A 12,884-nucleotide genomic window follows, 5' to 3' on the forward strand; every position below is an offset into this window, starting at 1 on the left:
ATTACCATACCTTTTTTCATTCAACATGCACTTCTGAATTTATTTTGATTCTTTTTGTTTGTTTGGCAGCTGGCCAGTATGGAGATCCAAACCCTTGACCTTGACCAACACCACACTCTAACCAACTGAGCTAACTGGCCAACCCCACTTCTTAATTCATTTTGACTCTATTGTTGTTTTCTGTCTTCCTGCTGGCTTGCTTCATTCCTTATTCGAATTAGGCAACTTTCTAAACATTAATAATCTCCTCAATACCCCCAAGTCCTATTCTTTCTCTTCATCCCTCTCCATTAACCATGGGCACCCCAGTTAAACAACTCCAAGGCCAACTCAGCACTTACCATGCATGAATAAAGAAAAGGGACTGTTACCTCAAACGGGATGATACTAAACTTTTTTATCTTCTGGAGTTTGTGTGTTACAATTTAATGTTGACATAAGCCTCATTAACCTTCTTTCTCTGTTTTACCAGGATAATCAAGTGATGTGGTACTTGGAAAAACAATGTGAATTCCTTCCCCCTGAGACAGTCTTACCTTGTAGGGTAAAGAAGTCATCAAATTGATAAACATGATCTGGGTCAGTGGCAATTAGATTCATTTCTTTGAGGAATATTTCAAAGTTGGGGTCATTTTTCTTCACCACCCCAATCACAAATATCTCTACATTGGTGTTGCTGGTATTTTTCACCACCTCCGTCAGTTTCTTTTTATCTCGGGAATCTGTCTGCCCATCAGTAAGGACCAAGGCCACCTTCTTTACACCTGGCCTTGCGTCCTTGAACATGTCATTGGCTGCTTGGAGAGCAGTGGCAGTGTAGGTGCCTTCCCCCAGATACTGCATGTTGTCCACAGCCAGCTTGAAGTCATCCTTGCTGGAGAACTGCTTCAGACTAGCCACTATCTCCACCTTATGGCTGTAGTTGATTATGCCAATGCGGGCTGTGGCAAGGTCCACAGCAACCCGATCAGCCAGAGTCTTCACAAAATTTTTGATGATCTGGAAGTTCTCTGGCCCCACACTTTCTGAGCTATCAATCACAAACACCAGCTCTAGTGGCATCTCTTTGCATTTGGGCCCACAACCTAAAAGATGAACGTTGAGAGAAAAATAGAAAAGAAAATCAAAGCATTGCTGATGGGCATCACATTGGGGAGGGGAGAGAAGGGAAAAAATGAAGCTGAGGCCTGAATTATCTTCCTTTTCTGTGACCAAGAAAACAGCTGACAACTGGTTTCTATACTTGGCTTTTTATCAAAAATAATATGTGGGGGGAACACTGTAGTAGATAAAATAATAAATACCTATGTTCCCATTTCTCAGATTAAAAAATTAAATATTTTTAAAATAGTCAGCATGCCCTGTGTATGCCTTCCCCATTACATTCCTCTCCCTCTCCCCCAAGAAGTAACCATTAACATAAATTTGCTCTCTATTATTCCAACATTTACATTTAATCCGAATCTGATAGCCGGTATTTCAGTCTTCAACCATGTCCTTACATGAAAATGGAGATTTGCTCACTGGCGTGGCCAATGGATGAAATAATGGGATGAAAATTGTTAATTATGGGTGAAGGTTTGGGGCCTTAAACTGTTCACAAAAATAGCTGTCCCTTAAATACTCTAGTTTCTGTCCCCAGTCACCCACAATGACAACTATGGTAGCTTCCGTGTTATCGAGGAGGCCAGCAGTCTGTCCACAGTATGAAAACTTTTGAGGGTAGTGATCCCACAGAATGCTGGTCAATACACAACTTCTACTTAAGGTCAATAAACAACCATTCAAAGAAGTTGCCAGAGTCACCAGGAAAAAAAATTATCAGGGTTCCATTTCTTTCTTCATATCTTCATGTTGCCCAACAACCCTACCACAGAAAATCATCAGGAAACTGGGTGCCATTTTTACAGGGCTTCTAAAACCAAGAAGCCACATCTAAATTGGCCTGCACCATAGAAAGTCCCATGCTGGTTCTTAGGTCCGGAATTCTTTTAAGGGACAAGCCAGATCTGGGATTCTCTGTATGAAAAGACAATGATATTTCTGCTTCTGTCCACTTTAAACACAGAAGTTTCTCTCATCATTATTCCATTAATCTCTTGCCTTTTGGCTAATCTTTTTTCTTTACATCTTCTTTCCGGTAACTTCTATTTTAACTCTAAAGTGTTCAGCCATGGAAGCATTTAGATATAGAGGCACAGCAAAGTGAACTCCTGACTCTGTCCTCCTGCCTGGGGATCTAGTGCAGCTCTAGAAATAGTGCTCACAACTCAGTTCAGAAAGATTCTTGGCTTTAGGAAAAATGCAGACGTTATAATCACCAGCTAGGCTGGACTCAAATACCAGTTGGGCTCTTGTAGTCATATTTGCATTGTTGTATTTTTCTTCCCAAGCTCAGGTAAATGTGACTGAATACAAATCAGCACAGTACTTATAGAAGTCCCAGCTGCCCACACACTCTAGGCTGGTAGCTTCAAGCTCCTCAACGAGCCCGAGAAAATGAATTTATTTTCTTCAGTCAGGATTCCCACTGCCTCTCTCACTGCTTGTTTTCAGTTTCCCACTGACTTTTCAAATGAGCTTCAAACTTCCCCACTAGCTACATAATATACATCTCCTGGGCGAACACAGCCTCTCACCAACACCACGCATACTAGGGCTGGGACTTTAAAGTGATGATTTCCCCTTGATAGTCACATCTTACCACATATTTCAATAATAAGTTTGATAATTTCTTCTTTCTGGGGGAAAAAAAAGAAAATGCATTAACATTAACTGTATGACTATATTTTTCCTATAGTCATAAAAGATATGTTTTATTACAACCAGCATCGATGGCCATTTGATGTAACCCTTCCACTGCAGAAAATAAAATAAACAGCACCGCGGTTAAAAGTTGGATATAATATATCATAACTGAAATGGGTTTGAGTTGTGAAACTTAATAGCTCAGACTTTTGGAGTTCAAATTGCAGCCGCAGCATTGATCAGCTGTGCGACCTTGGCATTAGATGACCTAACAGTAGCTGTGTCTCAGGGCTGTAGAGTGGATTAAATGAGGTTAATGCACACAGAGCTCTCAAGCACAGGTCTTGCCCTTTAGCACTCCTGACAGTGGCATGGTGCAATACATGCATTCAGTTAGATGATTTAACCACAGGTGCTGTGCCACTAAGACAAGTACCAGGGTCTAAAGAAAATTCACCCTACACCGTATGCCCTCCTCTTTTTCTGTCCAAAACTCCACTTTTGCAAGTCCCCTCCTCAATTTCTTAATAATCTCACTTTGGCTTTCCCATGAAATGTCCCATGTTCCTGAGTGCTCCTTCCTTATCCTACTGCCCATCAGCTCCATCAGAAGAGCCTGATTTGGGTTCTAGAAGTAAATCTGCCCATGCTCTGTCCTGTGTAGCATGTTTACAAGAGACTGGGATGAGACTATGGAAGACAGGATTCTACATTTGCTAAAGACTTGAAGCTGAGATGGAGGATTAACAGGAGCCTAGATCTCAATGGGAAGCAATGGACCCAATCTAAGAAGATGGAATTTAACAGCCGCAAAAGTAAAGTTTTATAAAACAAGTCGATAATAACAGAATTGGAGTAGAGGTGACATAGTTGGTGACATGGTTTAAGGGCAGCATATATGGGGACTATTCGGGGCAGTTTAATCTAACTTAATTTTTTAAATTGTCAAACAAGTAAAAGCCAATGATTCCAAATGGCTATTTAAAAAGAACTCCCAATATGATGCTGAATTGCATTAATAAAACTTTATAAAATGAGAGAGTCAACAGCCATCTTTTTTTTCAGTACTTTTCATGCTTTCCCACATTTAGAGAGGTATTTAATAAATCTGAAACTAGAATGTGTATAGAAAGAGAAAATATATGTATTTATATATGTTAAGTATTCTAGAAAAAATGTATATATTTATATTTAAATTTTTTACTGGTCGAGAAATGCTATGTGCCAAGTATTATGATTATACTTTTTCGTTTAATATTACATCAGAATTAATTTTCCATATTATTAAGTATTCTGAAAAACTTGATTACTAAAGTTAAATGCATGGCCATTTCAAGGTTCTTTGATGCATAATGCCAAACTGTCCTTTAGAAAAGTTGTAATAACTGATACCTCCAATAGCAGTATATAAGAAAACCTGTTTTATTTTAGATACACAATACTGGTTATTATTACTATATAATTCTTACCATTTGATAGAGCGAAATAGTTCATTGTTTTCAATTGCCTTTATTAGATTGTTAGTGAAGCTAAATTTTATTTCATATGCATGTTTCCAGGTTGTCTTCTCTTGTGCATAGTCTGCGTACGTCTTTTGCCCATTTTCTCTATTGGAATGTTTGTCTTTTATTGACTTGTAAGAATAATGTACTTGTATATATCAAGGTTGGATTTGAATGCTTTTCAACATGTTTTTATGACATAATCAGGTTTAAAATGCTTTAAGTAGTCACATATATACATTAATATTTTCCTCATAGTCTTCGCTTTTAGGTGACTGGAATATTTCATTCTTTCCACTAAAATAGCTTGACTATTTAGTGCCAAGGATAAAGGCATCAAATTTATACCCATCAAAAGATTTACAGTCTAGTAGGAAGCAGACAAACAAATACTTTTGTAAGTGCTCTGCAGAGCCATGGAACCATGTCGGTCTGCTGGGAATTCCAGCAGTGGGAGAATGGGGATGATCCAGAGAGGCAGACTCTGGCCAGGTTGGGTGTGGGGAGGAGCATTCCAGGCAGGGGGCACAGCACTCACACGAAGCACACTGCATTGCAGTACTCGAATAAAGTTGTGACTCAGGGCATGCAGCAGAAAGAACAACAAGAAATGTAGAAGACAGATGATGATGGGCTCTAGAAGGCCTTGGTAGATAAGGGAAACCAGTCCCACTTGCCATCTTGGGACAGTAGGACAGGTATAAGCCTATGAGGAACGTTCATCTGGTCATTTATATATACTCTCCCCTGATACTTTGGGCGAAGAATTTCTGCATTCATAGCTACTTCATCCTCTGTAGGCACTTTTGGGGGTATGACTTGTGGCACTTGGGTGGGGAACAAAAAAAAACAAAAAAGAGAAATAGAACACATGTGCAGTTCTGTTTGTCACATGCCTGACTCCCAGCTCTTGTCTTCACTACCTGAACTCCCAACCCAGGATTTTTCTGGCCCAGTACATAGGATCAGCATCCCCAGACCATGACCCACCACAAAATCAAAAGGAACGAAAGGTCCCTTTTTCTTCTCAACTCCAGGAGAGGAAATGCCTTCAAATCAAAAAGGAAGAATTAGACTTTGCTATAGAAATTCTAGAACTTTCCCACCCATGAGACTTTAAAGAGTCAGCTTTTTATCAGAATAGGGAAAAGTTTGTAGATGCTTAAAAAGTGTTTATTTATAATAAATAAAATGAATAAGTGAATCAATACATAAAAGTAATCCCAATTTCCTGATTGCTAATAGTCACACAACTCCACCATGAGGCCAGACAAGGCCTCCTGGTGTGATTTCTACCCTCACATTCAGGTTCAATTACCTCTGGCATTTAAGTCAACAGTGGGCTGGTAGCAGTCACTATCAATTAAATAGCAACTGGACTAGTAATATGGATTTGATCCACATATGTCAACATTGAATCCCAAAAATATGTATAATGAATTATGATTAAATTTGTTTAAAAAAGCAATGAATTCTGCATCCAAAGAATTCATCATTCTAAAGCTAACACATGAATGCAATAATTTTGCAAGCACAAAACCCTCAATTACCCTCTAGAGTGGATACTCACTGTAAGTCCTGTGTCTCCTTTTGGTCCTTGTAACCCCTACTTAGTGGAAGAAGAGTAACAGTCAATATAGGTTGGAACCAGCTAGAGTATAAAATCATACTGAGACTTTACAATGTCTTGCCTGTTTTCCTGGAGATCCAGGCTCTCCAATTTCCCCTTTATCACCTTTCTTTCCCACATCACCTCGTTCTCCATGTTCTCCCTTTATAATATAGTGAAAAAATAAATTCAGAATGTTAATATTAAAGCCAAATAAGAAAAACTCTAAAATTTGATTTATTTGCAACTGGTATCTCTTGAAGATGCCTGTGTTGACACAAACACACTATATGAAAGAAAAATTGGGAGCATTTTATTTATATTCCCTCAGTTACCATAATCTAACTCATGAAGAACCAGAGATCTCAAAGTGAAGAGACCTTGAGGAACCGTGTGATCAGCTCACTGCCTTCGGGAGGCTCAACTATTTCTTAATTTACCAGATACCTGAGTTATCTGGTATCTCCTACATGGTATGTTGTAAGGATTTATTCCTTTATTAGCTTGCTTTTGAGAACAAAGAAAAGGAGATTTTATAAAGTGAGCATGTTTATTGGTAGAAAAGGCAATGCATAGGAATTCAGTTTTGAGTGGATTTTTTCCTCTGAGAGTTATAAGAAGCATGACACGTATAACAGAGATCTTCCAAAGTTGAAGTTAAGCTGTTGAGATCCCAAGCGCAGGCATTTCTCTAAGATCCTGAAACACTTACCTTCTGGCCTGGGAAGCCATTACCCATTGTTCCCTTTGGCCCTGGAAAACCTTGAGGTCCTTGTTCCCCCTACACAGGATATGAGAAAGGGATAGTTTCCTATTAATTTCCCAGGATAACTTGGAATACTCTTTAGGTCAGAAACACACTTGCAATTTCAAAACTGCATCACAGCATTATCTAAATTTGGAGATTATATATATATAGGATCAATAGTTTTGCTAGTAAATGTTTAACAACTAAATCTGGGATAGAAGTGAGAGCCCTGATTTATAGCACTTGCCTATTTCTGCAGTGTAAATACACCCACCCTGGCTGATTTCAAGCTATGAACATTTCAACTAATTCACAAATAACAAATATTTTAGTTGTGGTATTAATGGTGAATTTTCATCTTCTTTACTTTTTTTATATTTTTGATATGTTAAAAGCACATATTTTCTTAAAAATGGGGGGAAAGAGGATATGACAACATCCCTCGCCATTTAATACCCATTAATTGTTTATATAATTCAGTACACCGTTAGTTACAACTCTGATCATTAGTAGCAATATTCAGGATTTACTTTCAGCTTTCCTCACTGCGTCTTAACTTTATCTCTTGTCCCACCAAAACCACGCAAGCTTAAAGGGGTTTCATAATGTTGAGCATGAAACAGAAATAATCAATAGCAAGTAAACAGAGTACTGGTGCTTCCTGGATCCTATACTCAGTCCCTAAACTCTTGATCATTATTAGCAATGAGTCCCTGGCACAGGTTTGGAAAACCACAGGCTCCTGCAGATTGATTTGTTTTCCTTCAGTATGCAGAATCACTGGTATGGATGCCCGAGAAACATCCCAACATCCAGGCCCAACCTCAGACCAACTAAATGAGAACCATGGGTGAAGGCTGTGGTAAAATACTCATTTTACTATAAGCATGCTAAGGCTTGAGAGCCACTTCTCCAGAAGGCGTAATGGGATTTACGAGGTAACTCCTGGAAGGGGCCACAGAGGCTTCCTTAGAGACCACAATAACTTTGGCATCTCAGCATTTCTGAGCCTCCTTTACCTAACTCATTGGCTGCCAAGCTTTTTCACATCAGAGCCCATTCTTTTTAAAATGGTTATAATGAAATGTTTTAGACACAAAAATTATACAGAATAAGATAAACAATTATTTACCACCATATTAAAAATAAAATAGTACAGATACAATTGAAACCTACTATGTACCCATCCCCAAACCCATTTCCCTGAGAGAGGAAATCTCTATCTGAAATTGATATTTATCATTCATACCTATGTTATTATGCTTTATCTACATAGTTATATGTTCCAAAATAATATATAATATTGTTTTTAATATTTTAAACTTCAAATAAATGATATACTTACACATCCAATTTGTTTTTGATATCTCAACATTTATCTATTTGAAATTTATCTGTGTACCTATATGTGCTTCTAATTTGTTGATTTTCTCTGCCATATAGTACTCCATTGAATAACTGGACCACAATTTCTTCATTATTCTATTGATGGACATTTAGGTTATTTTCAATATTTCTATATTAAAAATAATGCTTCAATGTATACTTTTTCATATACTTTTGCACACTTGTACACATCCCTAGGAGAGAATCCTTACCTCAAAACAAATATACAGAAGAGAACAAAACAAAACGAATGCAAGTAAAGATTCTGTGAAGTTGAACTGTAGTGCTCAATTCTTCTCCATGAACCCATCCCTAACCTGTCACAGCAGACTGGCTTGAATGACCTCTCAGGTTCTCTTCATCCTCTGACATGTTGTCTTTTTAAATGATTGCAAATATGGGGTTACAGTCTTCCCTCCTCAGTTCAACACCAGAGAATTTAAATTATTTACAATAGTCAGACTACAGAAACTTACTCACTGAATGTCTTTTCACCTTGGTATCCCTTGAGCCAAGCCCAATGCTAGCATAGTGGCCCACTGGAAATACTTATGCAATGTTGTTCAATGAAGTCTCAGGCCCACCGATGAAGACTCACGTCTGAAGGAGTGCTTCCTCTATTCATTACTTAATTGGTTAGGAGGGGAGAGGTAGAGATTATTGGTCATCTTTACTTAGTTTTCAGTCAAGAGAGAATAATCTTTTCCGACCATGGTGGTATTAGGAACTCCAGAACTCTGGATAGGGATTGGTGCCCGTTAAATAAGCCCTATATGTTAAACTGACACTTGTATTCCGAGCTGATGATTCAAGCACAAGAAAGGAGAGGAGAAAAGTCAGTTCTGCTTCCAAAGATGGCACTCCTAACACAGGTGTCATGAAGAGGAACAGGTGGGAATGTGTAGCTAACACAGACCAGCCTCATGCTCACTGAAAAGCATGCTCTGGTGGGAGTGGAGCTGCAGCCTCGTCCTGAATCTGATGTGAGACAGGCCTGCCTACCTATAGACAAGGTGGCCAGCCAGAGTGACAGGAAGGACGGTGAGGAGACACCTGCCTAAGATTCTACCGTCCTCTGTTCTAATTATAAAAAAAAGGTATCCTCTTTAAAAAGATGTCTCAGTAAAGGACACTTAGGTGTAAATTTGTTTTCTCAGATTTTTTGTGGAGGTGAATGAGGTCATCTTCACTCAACAAGGTACATGGTAGAAAGGTGGCTTAGGTTTGTCAGAGAGATGATGCAGACCACTGGTACCTGAGTTAGGGGGGTCCAGGAAGGTTCCTGGTGTAAGAGAGACTAAAGGTTCATGGCAGAACACTAAAAGGAAATCTATGACTGTCCCAACACCAAAGGACACAACAGTATGAAAAAGCAAAGGAGCTGAGACTGCGGTGAGATGGTGAGTTATACTGGGAGTTATATATTTAGATGAAGTAGGTCCAGAAAGAATTCAACACCTTTCTGACAGTCATTCAGAATAATGATTTATTTTACAACATTTCAGATTCCTACAGCAGCTAATACAGAAGATTTCCAAGAAATGTTTATGACTAACTAGCTGCCTTTAAGAAATGACACAATTTCCCGACAAAGTTCAAAGCTATGTGGCTTCCTTGCTATACCTTGAGGGAAAAACCTAAGAGTAACCAATTATCATGTTAGAATCGGATCCATGTTCAGGAATTCATTTCGCATTACTTTGTAAAATAAACATTTTCTATAAAATTGTTAACATTGTAGCTATTCCAGGCAGCTGGGTTTCCCTATAATAAAGGCAATTATTTTCATTTTAATCATCAGTTTCCCTTCAAAATACTTAAAGGCTTAATACTTAAGTACTTCCAGAGTAGACTATCTGGCTAAAAGCCTCTAGCAAGCAAGCCCATGCCTTAGCTTGGCAGAGGTGAATGCTATTCAATCGTATTTTTTTCTTTATAAGTCTCAAGAAAATGGTAAACAATGATTTCAGTATAGGTCAGAAGCAACTGCAAGAAAGAACCCGTCTATGGGAATGTATAATTAAATCCAAATTTCAAACTCAGCTTCTGAATCACTATATCCCACTATTAGATTTGTCCTGCTAAAAATGTGAAAGTTTTAATTTTTCAGATGATAGCTTATTCTCTGGAAGAGAAATTTCTAAAGATAATGCATAACTACCTGAATATTTTAATAAGTTTTTGTTTTTGTTTTCGTTCTGCATTACTGATATATCAGGAAAAAACACTTTTTTTCTTTCCAAACGTTTTCTCAGTAAGGAGATACAGTAAGACAAAAATAAAATTCATAGATCATCAAAAAATGTAAAATGGATGTCTGTCTGGCTTCTGCTCAGAGTATAGAAAAATAGAAAAATGCTGCTCTTATTCTTAAAACAATGACAAAAAAAATACTAAATCTGAAGTCACAACTTTTCTTGAATCCATCTTAGGGCTGAGGTTTCCAGGCAACCAGCTGACTCAACATCTAAGGAAACACAAGGTCCCTCAGGAGAGACAGAACTTGGGCATCCACTTACCTGGGGGAGACATTAGATGTTATACAAGCTGGTAAAAAGAAGTCAACTAAAGTTGTTAGCAAATTGCTAAAAGCCAACTGTGGTCCAGTGTGAGAGGACAGGACCCCTAGGAACTGCAGGCACAAGGGAAATCATACCCACTCACACGTTCTTTTCTGGGGTCCTCACAGTTCTAGAGTCTGGGAAGCCCAAGATCAAGGCACTGGTAGATTCAGTGTATGGTGGGGTCCTATTTCCTGGCTCACAGATGATGCATTCTTGCTGCATCCTCATGCAGTAGAAAGGGCAAGGCAGCTCTCTGGGGCTTCATTTATAGGGAAACTAATCCCATTCATGAGGCTCTGCCTTCATGACTTACTCACCTCCCAAAGGCCCCATCTTCTGATTCTATCACCTTGGGGGTTAGGATTTCAACATATGAATTTGGGGTTGATACAAATATTCAGACCATACTACCCAAGGAAAGGCATGAAGCTCCTATGGAACAAAAGTCTTAAGCTGCTGGGGGAAGAGCAGCAAACACGATCATCTTTAGGGCACAAGTGATGACCCTTGGCATCTGGGGGAAGGAAACAGATGAAATCCTGCAGGGGTGAATCCTGGACCCAAAACTTTAGAGATGGCCTACTGCTTGGGGAGTATCAGAAAACCATGCCCAGCCCAGACAATTAGAGGTCTCCTTTGGGACTGCTGGAACTTGAAGTGTACACTAAAAAAGGTGAATTTTACTGTATATAAATAATCTTTACTAATGAAAAAAATTCTTTAAAAATTAAAAAGAATTAATGGAACACTTGCCAAAATTTGAATAAGGTCTGCAGATTAAACACTATTGTATCAATGATAGTTTTCTGGCATTTATCATTATACTGTGTTATATAAAAGAATATACCTGTTCACAGCAAAAACGTATTTAGGGGTAAAAGGTTACCGTATCTGCAACTTACTCTCAAGCATTTTAGAAAAGGAACACAAGTGCGTACACACATTCAGAGTTTGATAAAACAGATGTGGTGATTCTAACATTTAGGGGATCTGGGTAAAGGTATATGGGAATTCTCTCTACTATCTTTGCAACTTTTTCATATGTCTGAAATTATTTCAAAGTAAAAGGTAAAAATTAAAATAATATATAAAATGAATGAGTGAGTGAACAAATGAATGCATTGAATGATTGCAAAAAGATGTCACCTACCACCTCTGTCGTGGTTGAAGCATATGAATATACACATACTCTACCTACCCAAAGTTTGGTAACCCATAATAATAAAACACCAAGAGACCTAAAACAAAGTCATGGGTGTGGATTTGTCCCTACCCAAAGACAACTTCTAATCCTTGAATTCAGGAGGCTTCCACTGTTATCAGAAACCTTTACATTTCCCCAGGATTTACATACATACCAACTTCAGTTTCACCTTTTAAACCAGCAATAGGACTGTCCCACTTTGAACCAGCCGGTTTATAATCCTGATACTGGTTATCTACCACCAGACAGTGACTTCTATCTACATGAGGGTAATATAAATGCTAACAGAGAAGGGGGACACCAGGGCAGCACAGCAAGAAAGGGAGTCTTAACTACTATTCTCCCTTCCTGTTCAAGATCGTGCCTCCCAAGGTTCCTGTCATCTTACAGGTAATAATAGAGATGATTATTCATAACACAGAGATACTTATTTCTAAGTAGAAGTGAGTATTTCACATTACAAAAGGAAACTGGAAGGTTAACTATTAAGGGAAAAAAGAAACACGTTGTTCTGGAATTTCAGCATTTGCCCATTGCCTCAGACTGAAATGTAGAAGGTGAGAGAAAAAACCCAGCTATGGTACCTGAATGGGATTTTGGCCCAAACCCACCCTCAATTCAGTAAAAACACTGTGTCGTTTTAGTTTTTATCTTTATAGCCTTTTCATTTTACTGTTTAGCTGCTTTCTTCCTTATCATTTTCCATCTCTTGCTAAAAGAAAAAGGACTAAAGTCAATATTATAAAAGGTATCCAATGGCCAGTATTGCCAGCTCAAACAGAAGCTTGTGTTTCTCCTCTGTCAAGATTTGCAATCCTGTCTGAGAAACCGCAGGGACCTGATTACACATTAAAAACAAAGGAAACTCTGGCTAACCTCCAGTTTTAGGTTACCTGGAACATTCTAGGTTGAGAGCACTTGCTGTAAAGCTCTGAGAAGAGCAAGCATTTTACTTCTGTATAGGCTGTCCTTTGCTGAGATGCAATTGTGCAACCATATTAAAAGTCTAAACCCATCCCCATTACTTCATAGTAGCCCCAAAAACATCCTAGAATAAATAAACTCGACCCGGCGGCGGCAGCAGCGGCGGCGGCGGTGGCTCCTCCTCACCCGAACATCGGGG

General features: G+C 38.6%; 1 protein-coding gene across 2 annotated transcripts in view; it reads right to left on the reverse strand.

Moving 5' to 3' along the window:
• Positions 1 to 12,884, reverse strand: part of COL28A1 (collagen, type XXVIII, alpha 1) — a 172,275-nt gene that overhangs the window by 16,921 nt on the left and 142,470 nt on the right. For both annotated transcript variants that reach the window (XM_008569867.1, XM_008569866.1), the window contains 5 exons: positions 6,572 to 6,640; positions 5,942 to 6,022; positions 5,821 to 5,856; positions 2,705 to 2,741; positions 537 to 1,085 (listed from right to left, as the gene is read on the reverse strand). In XM_008569867.1, the coding sequence (XP_008568089.1) occupies positions 537 to 1,085; positions 2,705 to 2,741; positions 5,821 to 5,856; positions 5,942 to 6,022; positions 6,572 to 6,640 (772 nt within the window). The remainder of the gene's footprint in view (positions 1 to 536; positions 1,086 to 2,704; positions 2,742 to 5,820; positions 5,857 to 5,941; positions 6,023 to 6,571; positions 6,641 to 12,884) is intronic.

The sequence above is a fragment of the Galeopterus variegatus genome, unplaced genomic scaffold (assembly GCF_000696425.1).
Source record: "Galeopterus variegatus unplaced genomic scaffold, G_variegatus-3.0.2 Scaffold538, whole genome shotgun sequence".
NCBI classification, from domain to species: Eukaryota; Metazoa; Chordata; class Mammalia; order Dermoptera; family Cynocephalidae; genus Galeopterus; species Galeopterus variegatus.